Consider the following 24,025-nt stretch of genomic DNA (forward strand, 5'->3'; position numbering starts at 1 on the left):
TAATTTTAGTATTAGTTTTTAATTTTAATTTATGTTTTTGTAATATTGTTTTGTCATATGTGCTGTAATTGTTACAATTTTTAAAAATATTTTTATTTCCGCTTTAATTTTTTTTTTTTTTTTATTTTATTTCAGTTTAGTTTTCATTTTTAGTACTTTAACTTTAATTTATTTAATTTCATTTAGTTGCCAGGGCAGAATTTCTATTATTATTAGTTTATTATTAGTTTTTAATTTTAATTTAAGTTTTTTGGTCATTTTGTTTTGCCTTATGAGCTTTACATTTTTAAAAATATTTTTTATTTTAGCTTTAATTTTTTTTTTTTCTGTTTTCATTTCTTAGTTTTCATTTTATTTTAGTACTTTAACTTTAATTTATTTAATTTCGTTTAGTTGCCAGGGCAGAATTTCTAATTTTAGTATTTATTTTTTAATATTATTATTAATACTAAAATATCAATAGCCAGTAAATAAATATTTTTAGATTATTCATTTTCATTTAAGCTTTTTGCAACTTCGCTTTGTCTTATGTGCTGTTGTCATTTTTACAATTTTTACAAGATTTTTATTTTAATAAATACTAAAATATCAATAACCAGTAAATAAATATTTTTAGATTATTAGTTTTCATTTTAATTTAAGCTTTTTGTTGTCATGTGCTTTAGCCATTTTTTTACAATCGTTTAAAATATTTTTATTTTAGCTTTCATTTTTTTCAGTTTAATTTTCATTTCATTTTAGTACTTCAACTTATTTTATTTCAGTAATTTTAAAGTTTTGCATCATACGTTTACTTTTTTATTTCAGTTGTATTCCAATTAATGAAAAATTCTTAATAGTTTTAGCTTTTAACAACAGCACCACTAAAAATTAACTAAAAAAAAAAATCATTATTATTTATTTTAATGCAATTCATTTACATCTGCAATATATTTAAATATGTTAATTTGCTATTTTACAGTATTTATAAGATGGTCCCTATTTTGCCTTCATATGCAATGAGCGTTACATGATCTCAAAAAGGTTGAAGATCTCCGGTTTAGAGCTGTTGAACATCTACCCTTTATTTAGACTCAGTCTGTCAGAGTCCCACCCAATTCTGTTTGTTGCCTCCGCAGGTCCCTGTCATTAATATTTCATACATTCGGAATAGCAGCAGAGACTGGCTCACATTACCCTGAGCTTTCTGGGAGCACAGAAAAAGTATCCTGTGGCGATTCTACTTCCTTTATTTCGCACTCAGCTTTGCACTGAAGACAATGGCATCCCTTAATACCACTACGGCCTGAAGTGACACAAAAGACCTTTCATTCAGATTCTGTGCGAAGCTTTGAAAAACAGCTCAAGAAGGGTCACCTCACCAGCTTCCCACTAAAAGCAACAATGATAATGTCTATGCAATGTCAGAGGAAAGACACAGACATCTCCAGACCTGCTCACTGGCATCTTAACTCAATTTCACAAGACGCCAATAGATTTATCAGAATCTGGATCCTTTCCAAAAAGAAAATCACGGTCGGTTTAGATGCGGCTTTCACCGACTGACATTGCACAAACTCTTTGCAGTGAAGAACAGATCATCCACCAGACAAAACTAAACCTTCAATATACCAGCTGTCGGTTCCCATGCTGTCCTTTTGCCTCTCGACTTTGATTCAGCTGCAACATAATCCCCTGAAACGAGTGTTTCTGATAATATGAATAAAAGGGGTCAGCACTGGCCATGTGTGACGAAGTGGAAACACAAAAGAATAAGTTCATTATGATGAGTCAGCAGGGGCTCAGAACTCCAACAAGATCATTCAGTGGAACGCAATGCAAATATTTTTCCTCAGTGTGATTTGAATACAAACATACGTCATATTGATTCAAGGCTTTATTGTACCTGAATTCCCGGCTGCTCCCAGAACAGCGGTATTGACCCTCGGATCTGAATGAAGGAGGATACTTTGTCATCAAGGAAAATAACCTGTAGGGAATATAAATAAAAACTCAATCTTAGCTTGGTATACCTCACTTAGAAGTCACACTTGTCAACCTCACTGGTCAAAACAGCCCAAAAACAACAAGCACACATTTTTAAACAAAATAAATGTACTCTATGTTGTTTCAGTAATATTTATTCTTTTATATTTTGTATTTTGAGGGGACTTCATGATGATAATACAAATATTAGAAAACTATTTTATATATTGTTTTTAATTAATACAGTATTTAGGTTAAAACAGACCAAAGATATTTATGGTAGATTGGTGCCATGTGAAGAAATGCAGCATTTTTTTTTCTCATTCATCTCATTAATTTCCTTAATTTCCCATTGTTAAGACCATTTAACCTTCTCTAATCATGTCAACATTTTTTGTTCTTTTCAGCACGTTTTCAGACCACTTGAGGGTTAAAGGCACAATATGTAAGATTTTTTATTAAAATATTAAAAAACCACCAGAACAGTCTTATATAATTTGCTGACTTGTGTATTTACATTATCCCAAATGTTTCCAAGAATATTTAAATCCAGAGAAATAAGCAATTTTAACTAGTGTAACGGACCGGGTCCTCAATTTTTCTGGTTTTATTTTGTAGAAAACATGGAAACCCCAAACTTTCAAAATATTAAAATGTATCTAGTATGATAAAACAGCACTGTTTTACATCACATACGCATGACCGAAAGGAGTGGAAGCGCTCGACTCTGCTTTCGACCATGTGTCACGCTTGTCCTTCATTAGCAATCGCTCCAACATCCTAGTTTCACTTCCACAGCTTTCAGCCCCACCATGCTTCACACTACAGTGACCTTAAGTCTTTAATTTATTAGCTCATCCATGGAACTTGATTTCTGCCCAAGTCCTGATGGATTGCATCGGCTGTGAGGATGAAGACTACAACTCCCATAATTCCACACACAATCACAGCGTCATCAAACTACGCCTTTGCTTCCTTGTTTGTTTTGAATATGTGCCCTCTAGCTGCGAAAACTTACATATTGTGCCTGTAAGTAAGTGAGTTCACAAGTGACTAATAGGTGACTCAATAATGTTGGCGTACCTGCTCAGTCTCCACAAAGTTGGCCACCTGGCCGTCGTCGTTTGTGCCTCGGACATTGAAACGCGTGCCTGCTCTCTCTGAGCTGAGCCGAGAGATCACGCAAGCTTTGGCCTGCTTGTGCCCAGCGTATATAGTGCGGATCTCCACTCCGCCACACATCAACCTCAGTAGCCAGTCATCACAGTTCACCCCATAATGCTTGAGATGGAGATGAAGGGACTGATTCCTGCAAAGCCATTACATAATTACATAACCATCATATCCATTTATCATCTATTGATTGAGTTTAAAGGTTTGCACATATAAAAACCGGCCACTAAAAATAGCATTTTATTCAAAATTTTGCATATAAAACACTGAATCAGGACCTTTGAGTTCACAACTTGAAACACCCACCAGAAAAAACGATTATCAGATGTATCTTCTCTGATTCTGCGGTGTGCGTTCAAGCTGAGGTCCAGACTCACTCCGGTGGAGGACCAGGCAAAATAGAAGTTGCCAGAGTTTAGGACTTTCCTGACATCAGCGATGCGGTCCTCATCCGAGGGGTCGTTTTTTAGAGAGACGAAGTCAGTACCTGTTACCCGAAAAACTTCTGAATCCTGGACTTTTCCCACTGAACTGCAACCTGTTACGACCACCAGGCTGTGCAGCATAGAATCCCCTTTGGAAGAGTGAAGCAGATTCAGAGTTTGTAGCTTATGCAAATTTTGTAACCATTTTAAAATGTGGAAGTTAAGTCATTAGTCATTGAAAAAAACATATGCAATAACACCTAATTTGAATTTTGAGGTGGATGAGACTCCACGTCTATGCTGCTTTCTAAAAACTTAAAGCGATAGTTTTAACAAAAAAATGAAAATTCGGTCATCAATTACTCATTCTCATGTCATTCCAAACCTGTAAGACCTTTGTTCAGAAAAACAAATTAAAATATTTTTGATGAAATCCGAGAGCTTTCTGCATAGACAGCAAGGTGGGACCCTTGCTACCACTTTATCAAAAATATCTTAATTTGTGTTCCGAAGACGAACAAAGATCTTACGGGTTTGGAACAACATGACGGTGAGTAATCAATGACGGAATTGTCATTTTTGGATAAACTATCCCTTTAAAATATGACACTGAAATATTACATACACTTACCAGCTCAAATAATGGCTAACCATGTAGTTACACTGCAATTAGTGACTATTTTTGTATAACAACTGCTTGATAACATGTTGTGGATGTACCTAACATAATTTGTGTTTTGCTGTGAATTGTAATGTTTTGGTAATATTTCTCTTCTACTTATCATTAAAAACATCAAGGTTTTTCTTTTAATCTGGCGACAGGGTGGATTTATATTTGTTGTGATGACAAACGCAAGGCAAATTAAAGAAAAAAAAGAAAAGTTGAAAAACTGTACCAAGGTTAAGACGAAGAACTCCCAAGATCCCATAAGCATCCAGCATCTTGGTGTATGCCGTTTTAATAGTCTCTTTCTCCGCCGCCGCTGTGGATGACATAAAAAATATAATTTACTTAATTAAAAACCACGTCATAAAATAAATGATTTACAGACTCAAAACACTGTATAACATACAAACAGACAATATTAAAGCCATTTTGTTTCTCTCACACCTAAACAATTTTGTGAATCAATGGGGAAAAAAACCTTTTGGTTCCATGACAATTCAATAAATGACTGATCTGACATAAGTAGATTTAAAATAAATAAAGCTACTATCAAGGATGTATACAGAAAATCTTACACAGTACAGCAACGGCTCCAGACTCGAACATCAAGCATTCCTCTCGGTTTCTGGTCTCCACGATCACACTGTATGGAGGTGGATCCAGCTTATGATAAATACGATAACCTTTACTGAATGCCATGGCTTGACACAACCGGTTTCAGCCCTGTATATGAAAAAAAGAGCATTTACTTTGAAAACACACCATATGAAGGAAATGCCACAGGAGTTATAGAAACCATATTCATACCACTAAACCGCCTGCAGGTTCAGATAAGCAGGTGCATCAAATGTCGCATCATGCAGTCACGAAAACACAATTTAAAGTGTATTATTAATGCATCCTGTCATAAACTATTGCCTTTTGAGGAAAGAAATAGCTGAAAGACTTGCACAGCTCGTGTTATGAATACACCATTTCGTTGTTAAAATACACTCGTAAGGCTTTAATAAAATCATGCATGTTTAGCACATAATAGGAAAAGCAAGACAAAAAGATGCTGACGGAAAAACATGTTAGGTATGCTGTTTTCCAGCAACACGACAGCAAGGGATGCAGAATGAACCCCAATCCCATCAAAGCCGAAGCAACGAGTTAAAATGTCCGACTCAAATGAAATAAACCGTGCAGAAACAGAGGATGACAGGTGTTCATCATAATGCCACACCACATACAATCAAACATGCAATCCAAAAATCTGATAATGTTTACAATTCTTGCACCCCCAGGCTGTCTAACCTTGGGCCACTGTCTCAGCGTATGGCTGAAGGTTAGTGCACATGAGATTAACAGTCATCCATAAGATAAATAGAATGAAGAAGACCAGGCCCCGCCGGCCATTTATCTGTCAAAATCAACAGTTAAGACAGAGTGACAGCGGTAAAAGCCTTTATCACGACCAGCTCTAATGGCTAATGTTAGCCGGCTAGCTCTCCATCGCCTTCCTGAACCATATAAACATACATTTAACTGGTAACAGCGCCGTAATATGTGCGTTTATGCGTTAAAGGTACGAATTTACCGTCTCAGTGCTTATTATTCATTTATGACGATGCTTGGCAAAGAGATGGTCTTGTGTACCTGTCAGAGTTGTGTCTGTCTTCCCCCCGGTTGGAGATCGTATACGGCTAGAAACAAAATGATTAGCGGGGCAGGTAGTTTAAGGACAGAAATACAAACTGAACCTAGAGAGGACGACGTGAGTAGTGTGGTTACGCCCCGGAACATTTCCGGGACCTTAAAGTGCGCGCTGATTGGCCAGATTTGTGTCATGTGATGTAGGACGTCGACGGACATATGCATAGATATCTTAAAACGATGAATCGCAAAGAACAACATATTATACATTTATTTTATTTAAAAAAATCCATATACATAAGAAAAAGTAATTTCAATGTAGATCAACTTTTTCCATTTTATTAATGACTTTAAATAAATATGTAAACCTAAAAAAAGCACTGAAAACATGTAATGCTCTGAAAGCATTGAAATTTAAGCAATTTTCTTTCTTTCTTTCTTTTTTCTTATTTTTCTCTGGCTGCTAATGTTAATTTTACATGAAAATATTATACCTCTTGTTCTTGTCGCATTGAATTAATAAAGCATAAAAAAGATACATTTTTGTTGAGGCTTTTAGAACAAAGAACATACAAGGGCAATACAACATAAAATACATCAAAACAAATACAATAATAAACAAAAACAATAAAAAATAAAAGAGGGAAAGTAATGAAAAAATCACATGTCTGTAAAAAAAAAATCTAATTATTAAAGCATAGATTTAAGCCTTTAAAGGTTTTTTAAAATTATTTCTTGTATACAGGTAATACCTATTTCTATTTTAAAATAAGTAAAACTGGCTTTTTCCACTGCCCATTTACATTTGTGAATAAAGAATTTTCCATATATAATGAGTAAATTCACAATATACCAAATTTTTAAGTCAACAGTATAGTCATTAAAAATAAAACATCCACTTCAATATTAGTACTTTGTTTAACAAAACAAAACAAAACAAAAAGGCATAAATACAATCACAAAATAAACGAACAATACTTATCATTATGTATAGCTATTCTACCAAGTACATTTTTTGTCTTAATTATAAACGACAGTAAGACACAACAAAACTCTCTCAGGACATTTGTCAGGTCATTGTAGATTCAAGATGGGGTTCATATCATATTTTATTTTAAAAAGTTTTGTTTGGGTTTGTCGGTTTTGAAAAGCAATGTCAAAATTCTACTTCAGTGCAACTTAATTTTTTATTAGCGTAAATGTAAATGTTGTTTATCCTAAAGTGTTAATACATAACTGCTTTTTTTCTACATTTCAAAGAGATATTAGGATCTACATTCATTTTATGCACCTCTTGTAACAAAAACAATAAAGCTAAACTAATGCAGTTCACTCTAACTTTATAGTGTTTTTGTATAATGTTTGTTTTTATTTATTAATATTTTGATAGGTGGGCTGTTGCATGTAAGTGAGTCATAAAATCTTTAATTGCCATCGCTATTTTTGATTTTATATACGTTTTTAGCACTGTGTTTTAGTTGGCTCTGTGTGAACAGTTTTTTTTTTTAAACTGCAACCCTAGGTTTGTATGCAGTTGTTGAGTAAAATGTAGACAGTGACTTTAATTTTTGGCCTATTAAACACATTAAAACAGAGGTGGGGAGCGTTGATGCTCGATGGCCGGTGTCCCTGCAGAGCTCAGCTCCAAACCTAATCAAACACACCTGAACAAGCTAATCAAGGTCTTTAGGATAAAGGTTGTTGTTTTTTTTTTCAGAGTTGGAGCTAATCTCTGCAGTGACACCAGCCCTCGAGCATCAATGTTCCCCACTCCTGCATTAAAAGTGACCATTATGGGCCGTGGGGCGCCCTCTTCAGACCAAAGTTAATTAAAGCAATCGCTATGGATTTATTTTTTCACGTTCATTTTTTTTTTTCAGTTCAGTCATATAGATCCCTCCTATTTCGTACGCCTACTCAGTGTTACCGTAACATTTAGAAAAAGGGAACACAAATGACTATGATGCAGTTTCTCAACCACAAAAACAACTATGACAAGAAAAACGTAATTATGCAATGTAAACAATAATTTATTGTTTTCCATTATTGTTTACAATTTATTTGACCTAGAACACAAACATACCGACAGCAAGAATCAAAAGAATTAAGTAATAACACAACAAATGTACAAATCTGTAATAAATTGTAAGATTCTGCAGATAGATAGATAGATAGATAGATAGATAGATAGATAGATAGATAGATGTAATTTAAATGATTTAGCTACCTTGCAAAAACATTATGAAATTAATAAATTAAATTAATTTTAGTTCCACCCGCAACTGTTTCAATAGCCTTTAAATTAAAGATGCAACAAAAGGACTGTTTAAGTACTAAATCTTATTGCGATGCCCACAGCAATTTCACAACTCAACCCGCCCCCCATTTGGGGTGATTGGCATCCATACCAACCAATGACATGGAGTCCTTAAATTCACCTGCCCAATCAGCTTCTCAAGGGCAGGAAACCGGCGTTTCATAAGGGGTTGAGATCAGTCATGTTTCATAAACAAAACAGAGAACATTGTTTAACTGTCACATTGATTACAGAATTGTCCCAGCGGTGGAGAGGAATTTCTAATGCATTTATTTGAATGAAGAAGTAAGTCTCCGATCTATTCGCATTGTTTGTACCAGTGGGCTGTATGCAGACTGGTAGCTGTCCAAGGTGGTCAGCACTTTGACAGTTTTATTTGAGCTGTCATGATGCAAGTTTTGCCTGAACATCTCTAGTTTTTAATTTTGATATTGGCTTTTTAATTATGTAGGTCTACAGTTAGTCTGATCATATGGAATTATGTAATTGTCTGTTTTCCTCTTGGCATTACAGCACACATTCCTCGACACTATGAAGGGACTGTACTTCATCGAGCCCATCGTCGCGATTTACGCGTTTGCCAGTTTTATGGTTTACCCCCTTGTGCAGCAGTACGTGTATCGCAGATTGTGGCAGGAGATCACGAACTCATCTTACCCCGTGTCCGACAACACTTCCCAGTGCGCCAAAAACGCCAGCCACAACAGACAGCAAGATGTGAGTGAGCCTACGTGTGTCACATGACACAAACACATTTACATCACGTTCATATTTGCCTATAAACAAAGTTAAAAAATGTTAAAGCGTTGCTAGAGTTTTTCTAATAACTAACTTCCTTCGTTAGCAGTTACTTTTAACCCAGCGGCCCCAATATATTTTTAGTGGACACAGGCATCAGTTCCTCTCTAAGTTCACACAGGTGTCTAGCAGAGTAACCACGGGATTTTAGCATTAACCGCATAAGTGTTGTCATGTCCACTTTTTAAGCCTTTTTAGATTTTTCCCCTTCAAAGATAGCTATGGGTATTCATATATCATTAGTTAAGATTCGTTAACTACATTAGTTAACATGAGCTAAGAATGAGCAATACTTCTACAGCGTTTATTAATCTTAGTTAATGTTAATTTCAGACACTGTAAAAAGTGATACATTAAATTTACTCAATAAAATTGTGGCAACAAATTACAAGCAATATTATTAATTAAATTTAACACATAAGAATTAATTAGAATTAAATTAAAATGAGATGCTTACAAATTAGCTATTAAAAATGAGTAAAATTGCACCAAAAAATTAAGTACAGTTTAAATAAAAATATTGGTTTCATTGGAAACAAAAAAGTACTATGCTAATGAATACTGTTATGCATGCCAGGCCAGAAGTTGGCGATCAAGAAACACCCTTCAAAAACATAATACACATGCACATGACGTCATCTTTTTCACAGATTCATGTTTTTTATTGTTTAAGAATGAAACCAATATTTTTGTATTTGAATTATTTGACTCCTTTTTAATGGCTAATTTGTAAGCATTTAGTTTGATTAATTCTAATTCATTCTTATGTCTTGAATTTAATTAATAATATTGTTTGTAATCTGTTGACAGTTTTATTGAGTGCATATAGTGTATCACTTTTTTACAGTGTAAGTCATTATTAAATTCACAAGTTGTGTTTGTTAAGGTTAGCTAATGTACTGTGAACTAAAATGAATCAATGAAACAATGAACAGCTGTATTTTTAATATTTTGTTAATAAATATATTATTTTTAAGTTGAATTAATAGCGTAATAAATGTAATTTTCATTGTTTGTTCGTGTTAGTTAATACATGAACTAATGTTAACAAAATGACACCTCATTGTAAAGTGTTATTCATGTAACTATGGGTATTTAAAGGTTTTGTTGTTTGTGCTTATTTCCAGAATGCATTTTGACTATTTGGGTTTATTTAGTCTGCTTTTATTGTGGGCTTGTTTTGTCAGACCCAGCTGAAGTTTATTTTTTCTAGTAGTATCTGGCAACACAGATTCTTTATTTTCTTTTTTAATTTCAGTTTATTTTTGAATGATCAAAATATTTTTAGTGGGGTAATTTTTAGTATTTTTCAGTATTTTGAGAGTTAAAAGTTAACACTTTTACCATGTATGACATTAAATGTATCGAATATAAGCCGTATATAACAGGAAAAAGCGGAAAGCTGGTTTATTTTTGTCTTACCATATTCTCCCACACAACTTTTAAATAACGTGTTATTTTTGTATTTTTTTTGTTTATTTAAAATAAGAACAAGGAAGCAAATTACAAGCTATAGAACAAGTTTAATAATCAAATACACTAAACTAAAACCTCACGTCTTCACTGTATGAATTTAATAAACTAATATGACTGGCAAATAATGCAGGATCACTGCATAATGTGATGTTTTGTGAAATGTTAAGCTTGAAAAGTATGCTTATGCCATCTTTCTTATAGTAAATAAATTTACTATCCTTTTGTTATTGTTGTTATCAACTGTAATCCTGTGACAATAAATTTTTTAATGTGGCAAAGGACTGAGAATAAATTTAGGTAAAATAATTCAAAATAAATAAAATAATTCAAAGCAAAAATAAATATTTAGTGTTAATTTGTGCATTTAATTCTTTGGAATATTTCATTCTGATTGGTCCATTGCTGAACACAGCGGTATATTATTTCTCAGAAAGCAGAAAAATTCTAAAAAAATATTTTAGTCTATGGCAACCCTATTTAACACACCACTCATCTGGGAAACCATGTTTCCATTGCTGGTGTTCTGTCTTGATGCATAGAAAGAACACTAATGAGTAAACATTTAAATAAGTAAATATTTAATAAGTAAACTTATAACTTATTAGATCAATATTTCATGTCTTTGTTTGTATGATCTACTTAGTAAATGTGTAATAATGTTAATAAAATGTTAATTTTTGACCAAAATAAGGGGGGACATACAAAATGCATGTTATTGTTTATTTAGTACTGACTTAAATAAGAGATTCCACATAAAAGATGCTTACATATATATTTTTTTGTTTAGTTATTGTTGTTCATGAGACCTATGTTTGTCCTGAACAGTTAAACTGCCCACTGTCCACTTCAGGTCCCACAAATTCTTTGGTTTTCCAGCATTTTTGTGCATTTGAACCCTTTCCGACAATGACTGTATCTTTTCACACTGGGGACAACTGAGGGACTCATATGCAACTATTACAGAAGGTTCAAACGCTCACTGATGCTCCAGAAGGAAACACGATGCATTAAGAGCCGGGGGTTGAAAACTTTTGAACAGAATGGAGATGTGTACATTTTTCTTATTTTGCTTAAATATTATATTTTTTCATTTAGTACTGCACTTCAGAGGCTACAGAAGATACTTACATGTTTCCCAGAAGATAAAATAAGTTAAATTGACCCTGATCTTCAAATTCAAAAAGTTTTCACCCCCCGCCTCTTAATGCATGGTTTTTCCTTCTGGAGCATCAGTGAGCATTTTTTGGTGCATTTCTAGTTTTTTTTTTGTAAAGAGGTTGGCAATTTGTTAAGTAATCTTTGTTTAGTATTTTTATTATAATTTTTTCTTTTTAGTTTTTAGCACCAAGAATTAAGGAGAAGAAAGATTAAACATTCAACAATTAATAGATCACAGAATTACAATATTTATAAGACACTAAAGTCATAAATTTTAGATGTTTGTCTTCTCACAGCTCAAATTTGCTCTTAACATCTGTTGAAATTTGTATATATGGTGTATTACATATGTCATTTTATGATGAAGATTACTGAAATGAAACTGCAAATTTTTTTAATGTGGCAAAGGACTGAGGATAAATTGAAAAACAATTCAAAACAAATAAATTCTATTGATGTATGTAGTGTTAATTTGTGCATTTAATTCTTTGGAATATTTCATTCTGATTGGTCCATTGCTGAACACAGCAGTGTATATTTCTCAGAAAGCAGAAAAATGTCTAAAAAATATATTTTAGTCTATGGCAACACTATTTAACACACCACTCATCTGGGAAACCATGTTTCAATTGCTGGTGTTCTGTCTTGGTGCATAGAAAGAACACTAATGAGTAAACATTTAAATAAATAAATATTTAATAAGTAAACGTATAACTCATTAGATCAATATTTCATGTCTTTGTTTATATGATCTACTTAGTAAATGTGTAATAAATGTGGGATAATATACCGTCAGTATTGATCACCCGTGGTATAAATACACTAACAGTCAAACGTTTTTGAACAGTCTCTTCTGCTCACCAAGCCTGCATTTATTTGATCCAAAGTACAGCAAAAACATTAAAATTGTGAAATATTTTTACTATTTAAAAGAACCATTTTCTGTTTGAATATATATTTTAAAAATAATTTATTCCTGTGATTTCAAAGATGAATTTTTTGCATCAATACTCCAATCACATGATCCCTCAGAAATCATTCTAATATTCTGATTTGTTGCTCAAAAAAACATTTATTATTATTAGTATTATTTTTATTATATTGAAAACAGCTGAGTAGAATTTTTTAGGTTTCTTTGATCAATAGAAAGTTCAGAAGAACAGCATTTATCTGAAACAGAAATCTTTCGTAACATTGTGAATGTCTTTATCATCACTTTGGATCAATTTAAAGCATCCTTGCTAAATAAAAGTATTAATTTCTATAATTATACTGACTCCAAGCTTTTGAATGGTACAGTGTATAATGTTACAAAAGCATTTATTTCAGATAAATGCTGATCTTTGGATCTTTCTATTAATCAAAGAAACCTGAAAAAATTTACTCGGCTGTTTTAAATATTGATAATAATAATAATAAATGTTTCTTGAACAGCAAATTATCATATAAGAATGATTTCTGAAGATTCATGTGACACTGAAGACTGGAGTAATGATGCTGAAAATTCAGTTTTGATCACAGGAATAAATTACAATTTAAAATATATTCAAATAGAAAGCAGCTTTTTTAAATGGTAAAAATATTTCAGTGCTTTTGCTGTACTTTGGATCAAATAAATGCAGGCTTGGTGAGCAGAAGAGAATTCTTTAACATTGAAAAAACATTAAAAATCTTACAGTTCAAATACTTTTGACTGGTAGTGTGTAATTGAGATACACCTGTTGTTTCTTTAAAGAGCAGTCCGTAGTAGTGTAGTTTTGGTCATTTGATACTTAAGGAAACACATCTGTGTTTCATTTCCTCTTTCTTTTTTTTCTTTTTATAGCTTTTCTCATTTGGACCAAGAATTGCAACTGACGTCATTAGATACATATGCAGCAACAGTTTTGTATGCACATCTGTTTCATTTATTTTACTCTTTTTTTTTTTTCAGGAGGTGCAGAAAGCAGCGTCTCTGTTCTCCATGTACAGTGATTTGTCCTCCATGATCCCCAGTCTCATAGTGACCCTCCTCCTGGTGGCCTACAGCGACCAGCGTGGCCGAAAGTTTACTATTATTATGCCCCTCATTGGGTCTCTGATCTACACGCTTTCATTCCTGGCGGTCTCCTTCTTCAAGCTCAACCTCTACCTTCTTATTGCCGCCAGTTTCGTAAGTGCCCTGTTCGGCGGTGTCGGCACCATGCTAGGTGGCTGCTTCTCCTATGTGGCCGATTTGTGTGAGGACGGCAAACAGAAAACCCTTCGCATGGCTGTGGTGGACATGATGATTGGCTTGTTGGCCGGCGTGGCGTCAATCTCCACAGGCTACTTCTTGCATACAACCGGGTTCAACTGGCCCTTCTTTACAGCCGCCATATTTCACGCAATTAACTTGCTATACACCGTCTTCGTTCTGAAGGAAACCAGGGTGATTGAGCAGTCAGAGACTGTGGGTTGTTGTCGGGCCATGCAGAAACTTGTATGTAGTATCTACAACTTGTTTGCAGGAGGCACTAGTCAAAAGAAATGGATTCTTGTGCTGTTGATTGTCACTTTCTCCTCCTTATCTTTTGTTAATACGGGGGGTTTGTCAGTGATCACACTTTACGAACTCAATGAACCGCTGTGCTGGAGCGAGATCCTCATCGGCTATGGCGCCGCGGTCAGCACCTCCATCTTTATCACTAGCTTTATTGGTGTGTATTTATTCTCCCTCTGTCTACCTAACATTGCCATCGCCTTCATTGGGATGCTGTCAGTCCTTATAAGCTTGTTGATGACGGCCTTCGCGAAGACCACGCTCATGATGTTCCTCGGTAAGCGTGAACATACACAGTCCAAAAATCATTTTAGCAAAATCATTTTCATATATTACTGTATTTTTTGAATACAACTGTTAGAATAATATGTTTGAATCTAGATGTACAATAGTCATACATGACAGAAAAAACATTACAACATTACAAATGCAATAAGCTTGTTTATTTTTGTGTCTTAACAAATTCTGACACACAGCTTACAGCTAAGCTGTGTTAAGTTACCTGTAAGTTACAGTTAAGTTTACATCCCCTTTTCAGAATCTGCAAAATGTTAATTTTTGACCAAAATAAGGGGGAACATGCAACAAAATGCATGTTATTGTTTATTTAGTACTGACTTAAATAAGAGATTTGACATAAAAGATGCTTACATATAGTCCACAAGAGAAAATAATAGTTGAATTTATAAAAATGACCCCATTCAAAAGTTTACATCCCCTTGATTCTTAATACTGTGTTGTTACCTAAATGATCCACAGCTGTGTTTTTTTTTTTGTTTGTTTTGTTTAGTGATAGTTGTTCATGAGACCTATGTTTGTCCTGAACAGTTAAACTGCCCACTGTCCACTTCAGGTCCCACAAATTCTTTGGTTTTCCAGCATTTTTGTGCATTTGAACCCTTTCCAACAACTGCTGTATCTTTTCACATTGAGGACAACTGAGGGACTCATATGCAACTATTAAAGAAGGTTCAAACGCTCACTGATGCTCCAGAAGGAAACACGATGCATTAAGAGCCGGGGGTTGAAAACTTTTGAACAGAATGGAGATGTGTACATTTTTCTTATTTTGCTTAAATATTATATTTTTTCATTTAGTACTGCACTTCAGAGGCTACAGAAGATACTTACATGTTTCCCAGAAGATAAAATAAGTTAAATTGACCCTGATCTTCAAATTCAAAAAGTTTTCACCCCCCACCTCTTAATGCATGGTTTTTTCTTCTGGAGCATCAGTGAGCAATTTTTGTTAGGTTGGCAATTTTGTTAAGTAATCTTTGTTTAGTATTTTTATTATAATATTTTTTTTTGTTTGTTTTTAGCACCAAGAATTAAGGAGAAGAAAGATTAAACATTCAACAATTAATAGATCACAGAATTACAATATTTATAAGACACTTAAAGTCATAAATTGTCGATGTTTGTCTTCTCACAGCTCAAATTTGCTCTTATCATCTGTTGAAAGTTGTATATATGGTGTATTACATATGTCATTTTATGATGAAGATTACTTAAATGAATTAAGTGCAAACAGCAGCTGTTTCTGGGTACAGCAACCTCACATATCTTATCACACATTATGTGTACAGTAATATATTGATAAAGTTTGCTTAATTAACTTCTTTGATAACTGAACACTGAATACTGAAGTGTTAATGAATGTCATTATCACATATTATCATCAATCTGTATATGTTAAACCCCACCTTTTTTTGTTAGCTAACCTCATATATTAGTTATATCATATATCATATAAAACTCACTGTGAGCTATAAATTTATAGGCATCTAAAATAGGTGAAAAAGTATATAATTTTCCATGTCTTGTTTGTTTAGTTAATGTGAGTATTGATGTGTTTGCTTTTGCTTACAGTGAGGATTCCTGCTATGTTTGCCATCATGCCATTCCCTGTCCTGCGTTCGATGATGTCAAAGGTCGTCTCAAAGTCTGAGCAGGGTGAGTGACTCTCTGAAAATCACAGTTCCAGAGCAAAACTCTTTATTCAGCAACATGTCGGTCATAAGGGCTCTTGTTTGCTCAAAAGTGTGTTTGAAGAAAGGGATTTCAAAAAGGGTTTCATTTAAAGGGATAGTACACCCAAAAAGGAAAATTACTCACCCTCATGTCATTCCAAACCTGTCAGACTTTCGTTCATTTTAAAATCATCATAAAATTACGGTTGAACCACTAATGTCACATGGGCTATTTTAATGATGTTCTTACTACCTTTCTGGGTCTTAAACGTGTCAGTTACATTGCTGTCTATGCAGGGTCATAAATATCTTAATTTGTGTTCTGAAGATGAACGAATGTCTTACAGGTTTGGAACAACATGAATGTGAGCAATTAATGACAGAATTTTAATTTTTCTGATAAACTGTCCCTTTAAGGATCCTTACGTGAATGCAGTTTTTAATTATTTGTTTGCACTTTCATCCTGTATGTATGTAGACATTCATATCAAACTTTGCTTTGTTTGCCCTTTATGTTTTCTCAGGAGCACTCTTTGCCTGTGTGGCCTTTATGGAAAACCTGAGCACTAACGGGTCCTCTGCCGTTTTTAGCAGAATCTATGCAGCCACTGTGGCATGGTGTCCTGGCTTCATCTTCCTATTGGGTTCTGGACTCTGTATCATACCCATAAGTCTATTAGGGTAAGAGTTGCACTGAAACATAACCAGTTATTGATCCTTAAAATGAAAATTCTGTCATTAAATACTCACCCTCATGTCATTCCAAACCGTAAGATCTTCGTTCATCTAAGATATTAAGCTAAGTTTGATAAAATGCAAGAGCATTCTGACCCTGCATAAACGGCAACACATCTGCACGTTCAAGAATTAAGGTTGAACCACTGATGTCACATGGACTATTTTAACAATGCTCTTACTACATTTCTGAGCCTTAAACGTGTAGTTACATTGTTGTCTATGCAGGGTCAGAAAGCTCTCGGATTTCATCAAAAAATATCTTAATTTGTGTTTCGAAGATAAACGAAGCTTTGGAACGACATGAGGGAGTAATTAATGACAGAATTTTTTCTTTTTCGGTGAACTATCCCTTTAAAATGAGGGCTGACTGTATAGCGCTTTAGGTAAAAAAAACTAAAAACTACATTCAATCAGTTTTAAATGCTAAGTAAATGTCATCATACCATTATATTGTACAGTATGAAAAATAGATTTGTGTTGAAATTCGAAAAAGTTTATATTTAATCATTGGTATTATACTATTAGTGTTATAAAAGCAGCAACCTCTAGGTCTTAGAAAGGGATTTGTTCATAATGTTTAACTGCTATAGTACTGCAGCCTGTTCTGATTAATAGGCTATAGTTCCTTATTTTTACATGCCAGCTAAGGCTTACATTTCCTCTTTCCCTTGCATCTGCCTGTATCTGTTGTACGATAGTGTATGTGCCTAAGAATGCTGATTCATTCTGACTTTGTGTCTCACTCTAGAATCCTTAAATGTTTCTATTCATTGGATTCTAATGACACTCAAGCACTCTTATCAGAAGACGGGACTGAAGCCTCAGACGACCCAGCTGTAGCTTAAAATCAAAGGGAGTTTGGATACCTCATGGTTCCACTGTGTGGTTTTTTTTGTACATTTCCTCATACCTCATAAGTGGGTAATCTGTTCAAGCCAGATATTTTTAGTATTTTTCAAGTATATTTTTAGTATTTTGAGTGCCATGAAATATGCCTTTTTTGCTGAAATGCAGTATATGCTGATGGTGGAATTTTTGAAAATAATAATGACAATAATTTCAGCAAAAACTAAAGTTACATATCCCTTAGGAAATACCAGTTACTCGCAAGGCAGTAACAAAACAGTAACAGTCTGAGATGAGTGTAAGTTAGGCTTTGATTCTGTGTTGTCCTCAAACAAGAATCAATATGTAGTTAATATGAAGGCTATGTATAAAAGACAAGAATAATCACAATTCAATATGCAAATATAACAATGATATTAAGTATCAAAAATCATGCTTTGAATAGGTTTAGAATTAAAACTGAATGAATTCATTGTACGTACTGAAGTAATAGCAGAAGTTTAATACATAGAGATTGAATGTTTGAGGAATATCAGTACATTGCTGTCTTACAAGTCTAAAGTTTGGGCTGATGTGCAATACATTCTTGTTTTGTTTAGACCAACATTTACAGTAGATTTAGGAATATGATTTTGGATGCATCTTTATGGTGTCTTAAAGTTAGCCATGCTTTTCTAAGTGTGGCAGGTTTTCATTAGTCTCATAGTTGCACTGAGCAGTTCAGCCAATAAGCTCTGACCTGCCATTGACAGTATGTCCTGTGTGATGTAATTGTTTTCATATACATTCTAAGCTTGACAAAAATGTCAAAATGTCAAGACACAAGTTGTTGTAGATTAGTTTACTTTGTTTGGAGGCTTAGCAGTGAAAAGGTGATTTTGGAGGGTTGGGCAGATCAGCCAGCTGATATTTGTACAAATCTGCCCGTACTTGTTTTCCTACACACAAACTTCATTGTTCAATAGGAATGCATACTGAATCACTGGAGAAAAAATTCACCTTTTTCATTCACACTAACATGCATAAACCCAACTAATTTGGTCATTTGTGTGCAGTTGTGATGTTTTGTGTATGAATATATGAAGTTTATTTTATGAAATTAAATAATATGAAGGATTTACAGCCTGTAAAACCTACTGATGTGTATATACAGTTAAGGTCAAAAGTTTACATCCACCTTGCAGAATCTGCTAAATGTTAATTATTTTACCAAAATAAGAGGGATCATACAAAATGCATGTTATACAGAACTGTGCAAAAGTTTTAGGCCACTAGTATTTTCACAAGCTAAAAAATGGTCTAAAGTAAGTTATTACTATCTTTTGCTGTAGTGTGTCAGTAAAAAATATCGGTTTACATTTCCAAACATTCTGTTTGAATGTAAACTGAATGTAAACTGATATTTCCTACTGACACACTACAGCAAAAGACCGACTTTAAACCATTTTTTAGCTGATGAAAATACTAGTGGCCTAAGACTTTTGCACAGTACTGTATATAAGATATTTCACATAAAAGATGTTTACATGTAGTCCACAAGAGAAAATAATAGTTGAATTTATAAAAATGACCCCGTTCAAAAGTTTATATACGCTTGATTCTTAATACTGTGTTGTTACCTGAATGTTTTTTTTTAGTGATAGTTGTTCATGAGTCCCTTGTTTGTCCTGAAGTTAAACCGTTCTTCTTTAGAAAAGTCATTCAGGTTCCACAACTTTGTTTTTTCAGCATTTTTCTGTATTTGAACCCTTTCCAACAATGACTGTATGATCTTGAGATCCTTCATTTCACACTGAGGACAACTGAGGGACTCATATGCAACTATCACAGAAGGTTCAAACGTTCACTGATGCTCCAGATGGAAAAACTATGCATTGACCCTGATCTTAAAATTCAAAAAGTTTTCACCCCCTGGCTCTTAACGCATCGTGTTTCCTTCTTGAAGCATCAGTGAGAGTTTATGCATGTGTGTTGGAACTGAGCGTCCCTAAGTTGTCCTCAGTGTGAAAAGATGGATCTCAAAATCATAAAAATCACATTTTTGGAAAGGGTTCAAATACACAAAATGCTGAAAAACCAAAGAATTTGTGGGACCTGAATGATTTTTCTGAAGAACAGCAGGCAGTTTAACTGTTCAGGACAAACAAGGGACTCATAAACAAAAAAAAAAAAAAAAAAAAAAAAAAAAAAAAAAACACAGCTGTGGATCATTCAGGTAACAACAGTATTAAGAAACTTTCGAATGGGGTCATTTTTATAAATTCAACTATTACTTTCTCTGACTATACGTCAATGTTTTTTGTATGTGAAATATCTCATTTAGGTACTAAATAAAAAATAACATGCATATTATGATCCCTCTTATTTTGGTAAAATAATTAACATTTTGCAGTTTCTGCAAGGTGCATTTAAACTTTTGATTTCAACTGTAAATTGTGCTTTACATGCTTGGAAATGTTCAGGTTCTAGAAATCATTATTATTATTTTAAATAATAATAATCAGCTCCAAATGCTGTTGCTATGTTAGCGTCTGCTAAATGAATAAATATGAATTGAATAAATAACTCTGTGACTCCGATTTAACGTGATGTGGTAGATAAATGTTTGTAGAGATTATTTTACACTGTGCGCTTTATCATTGTGGCCTGAAGGTGGCAGTATAGACACGCATATAAATATGGCAGGTAAGTCTTGGCACTGTTTTAAAGTTTATTGGTCTATCGTTTTAGGTCATTTTAAAACTTTTTTTCAATGCAAGTGAAGAACTTTACATACATTTGTGATATATTTGTGTATGTTTTAACAGACGTAAACACACTTGTAGTACAATGCAACTTTAAAGTTTAGAAACAATTTTCTTTCTAGAAAGCAAAAGTGGAACGTATGATGCAATACATTCATTCTGAGAAAAATAACTGTGTGAATACACAATGGAAATTAAGAGCCCCCCAAAGAAAAATAGCGCTATCGTGTATTCATGTAGAAATCCACTGACGTCTGTCCTGTCACACCTCCCTGTGGACTTGATTTTTCAAACCTCCCCCATCTACCCACCGGATTTTGGCGTGATGAGAGTTCAGTGATCTGCAGCTCTTCGTAATTCTGCAGTCACAGTGTCTGCCGAGTGAAAGTATGATAAATCTGAAGTGGAGGGGCGGTGGGCTTCTCTGGTTTCCAAACTGAGGCTCAGCACCGCTGACTCCACATGATCTACCTCACCACAGACTGCCGTCTCCCCCACACCCTCAGTTTATCTCCCTCTCTCATTTCTCTCTTTTAATCTATGCATTTCTGTCTTTTTGCTGTCTCCTCTTTCCATGCCCTCCCACCCCCTCGTATACAGACACATTCTGTTTTATTTCATCTTTATTCAGATGCATAGGCACACACACATGCCTGATTCACAGCCCCCTGAACCGTTTGTGGTTGGCTAAGCCAGATAACACTCGCACCCACACGCCACCCAGGGATGAAACGCATCCATGCTTCTAACAAACAGTTGGACCCTTTTCTCAACGGACACATCTGGGGCTTGTTGGACACAGATGTTTCTGGAGGCCCACGCCCCACATCGGGGGTTACAGCCACATGCTGAATAGCTCGTGTCATATAAGGTAATGCGAACCTTGTTTGCAAACAATAACTTAAAGGGATAGTTCATAGCCACGCTTTTTCCTCAGCGCGGAAGTAAGCCTGTGGTGAGACTTCCGTCCTTATCCGCTATAAGGAAATAACGAGAAGAATAACAGCGTGCAGTACGACGGTAAAACTGTTTGCGCTACAAACCACTTCAATGTATTATCATAATTAAGATAATACATTGAAATAAAACGGCAAGATACACCAATTTGCAATATTAAACAGCAAAACGAGCTGTTTTGTCCAGCTAAAAATAGATAGAGGTGGATGAGACCGGAAGCCACACGCATAAAGTTTACAAATGGCCGCGCCCACTCTTACTTAAAGAAAAAGGTGGATAGAAACTTGAAAAATTCTATTATTTGCCTACTCAACCTCATGTCATTCTAGAATGTTGAGACGTTCTTTCATCTGTGGAACTTAAAAAGAGATACTCCTTCGTGAGATTACCAACATTCTTCAAAATATTAAATATACAGGTTTGGAATGACATGACAGTGAGTAGCCTAATGTTTTTTTGGCCAAACTAATATATTAGTTATATATTACATATTAGTTTGACCAAAACCGGAGTATATATATATATATATATATATATATATATATGTCACCCTGGACCACAAAACTAGTCATAAGGGTCAATTTTTCGAAATTGAGCTTTATACATCACCTGAAAGCTGAATAAACAAGCTTTTCATTGATGTATGGTTTGTTAAGATGGGACAATATTTAGCCGAGATAAGATTATTTGAATAAATGGAATCAGAGGGTGCAAAAAAATCAAAATACTGAGAAAATCACCTTTAAATTTGTCCAAATGAAGCTCTTACTAATGCATATTACTAATCAAAAATTAAGTTTTGATATATTTACAGTAGGAATTTTACTAAATATCTTCATGAAATATGATCTTTACTTAATTTCCTAATGATTTTTGGCGTAAAAGAAAAATCAATAATTTTGACCTATACAGTGTATTTTTGGCTATTGCTACAAAGATACCCCAGCGACTTAAGACTGGTTTTGTGGTCCAGGGTCACACACACATATATAATGTAATGTCTTATCTAGCGAAACGATCGGTTATTTTTTATTTAAAAAAATACAATTTAAAAACCTTTTAATTTCAGATGCCTGTCTTGTCTTGCTCTGCCTGAACTGTATTCTGTTTCAAGACAGTTAGGGTATGTTGAAAAACTCCAATCGTATTTTCTCCCTCAACTTCAAAAATTATTTAAAAATCATCCTACATCGCTACAGTACCGACCCAGTCTTTGCAAAGTGAGCATGCAAAGATCAAACACCCTTAATAAAAAAGGTAAAACAGCGATATAGGGCGATTTTGAAGTTGAGGGAGAACATGAGATGGGAGTTTTTCGACATACCCTAACTGTCATAAACCGGAGTTCAGGCAGAGCAAGACGAGCGTTTGACATTAAAAAGTATATAAACTGTATTATTTTTATGAAAATAACTCATCGTTTCGCTATATAAGACCCTTCTTCCTTAGCTGGGATCATTTACAACCGCATTTGGGATTGTTTGAAGCCGCATTTAAACTGCATTTTGGAAGTTCAGACTCGGGGCACCATAGCAGTCCACTATATGGAGAAAAATACTGAAATGTTTTCCTCAAAAAACACAATTTCTTTATGACGGAAGAAAAAAGACATGAACATCTTGGATGACAAGGGGGTGAGTACATTATCTGTAAATTTTTGTTCTGGAAGTGGACTTCTCCTTTAATGCCAGCAGCTGTCACTGGAATAGGATACGTCTTTAGAAATGAGAGAAGAAATGGTTAAATAAAGTTATTATTTTTGTTATTTTCATAGCTTCATAAAATTAACGTTGAGCCACTGATGTCACATGGACTATTTGAACAATGTCATTACTACCTTTCTGGGCCTTGAACATGTCAGTTGTGTCGCTGTCTGGAGGGTCAGAAAGTTCTTGGGATTTCATCAAAATGATCTTAATTTGTGTTCTAAACAGATGAATGAAGGTTTTACAGGTTTGGAATGACATGAGGGTGAGCAATCAGTGACAGAATTTACATTTTTAACTGAACTATTCCTTTAAGTAGAAGAAAAAGTCGAATAACAATGAGAAGACAGGCTGATTTTGTAGTGTGGTGCGTGCGTGGAGCTAATAGTCTGTGGGCTGTCGGATTCTGGCAGCCGTGACTATCTTAAACACTTCACATGCTCTGCTGGCCAAAAGGATTAAGTGTAAATTCATATCCTGAATAATGACTAGATAACTGCTGTAGCCTGTTTACAGTATTTTATTATTAAGATTCAAATCCTGCCATTGTCTGGCTTCATCCACAACACCTAGATCAGAACCAGGACAGGTAATGGAGAGTGTCTCTCGGGACACTGAGAGCGTGCCAGCACAATCCACGATGAAAATCTCCCCCACTGTCAGAGACCGATATGAGAAGAATGCATTTAAAACCTCTTCGGTTTGAACGTTAGCCAGCAGAATGAATTTTGGATACTGTGGTACTCTCGTATATTATGTGTCTGTTGACATGAAAATTATGTTTTCTGTTGAACATGCATAAAATAGTTTTAGATTTTGTATCAAATACTAATAATTCTAATATTTTGATGTACATTTATTTATTCTTTTCTGCTCAACAAGCCTGCATTTATTTGATCCAAAATACACTAAAAACAGTAACATTG

General features: G+C 34.3%; 2 protein-coding genes and 1 long non-coding RNA gene across 11 annotated transcripts in view; 1 reads left to right on the forward strand and 2 right to left on the reverse strand.

The window, feature by feature from the left end:
- Positions 1-5,985, reverse strand: part of synj1 (synaptojanin 1) — a 32,617-nt gene extending 26,632 nt beyond the window's left edge. For all 9 annotated transcript variants that reach the window (XM_051121782.1, XM_051121778.1, XM_051121779.1 and 6 more), the window contains exons 1-6: positions 5,869-5,985; positions 4,806-4,953; positions 4,460-4,546; positions 3,445-3,712; positions 3,049-3,274; positions 1,886-1,969 (exon numbers count right to left, since the gene is read on the reverse strand). In XM_051121782.1, coding sequence (XP_050977739.1) covers positions 1,886-1,969; positions 3,049-3,274; positions 3,445-3,712; positions 4,460-4,546; positions 4,806-4,929 — 789 coding nt within the window. In that variant the 5' untranslated portion in view covers positions 4,930-4,953; positions 5,869-5,985. The remainder of the gene's footprint in view (positions 1-1,885; positions 1,970-3,048; positions 3,275-3,444; positions 3,713-4,459; positions 4,547-4,805; positions 4,954-5,868) is intronic.
- Positions 1-24,025, reverse strand: part of LOC127172494 (uncharacterized) — a 171,160-nt gene that overhangs the window by 26,632 nt on the left and 120,503 nt on the right. The window lies entirely within an intron of this gene.
- LOC127172493 (solute carrier family 46 member 3) lies at positions 8,335-18,808 on the forward strand. The gene is made up of 6 exons (XM_051121786.1): positions 8,335-8,467; positions 8,696-8,899; positions 13,548-14,412; positions 16,008-16,091; positions 16,633-16,789; positions 17,595-18,808. Exons 2-6 carry the CDS (start codon positions 8,714-8,716, stop codon positions 17,689-17,691), a joined length of 1,389 nt encoding a protein of 462 aa, XP_050977743.1. The 5' UTR covers positions 8,335-8,467; positions 8,696-8,713; the 3' UTR covers positions 17,692-18,808.

This window comes from Labeo rohita, chromosome 10, assembly GCF_022985175.1.
Source record: "Labeo rohita strain BAU-BD-2019 chromosome 10, IGBB_LRoh.1.0, whole genome shotgun sequence".
Taxonomy (NCBI): Eukaryota; Metazoa; Chordata; class Actinopteri; order Cypriniformes; family Cyprinidae; genus Labeo; species Labeo rohita.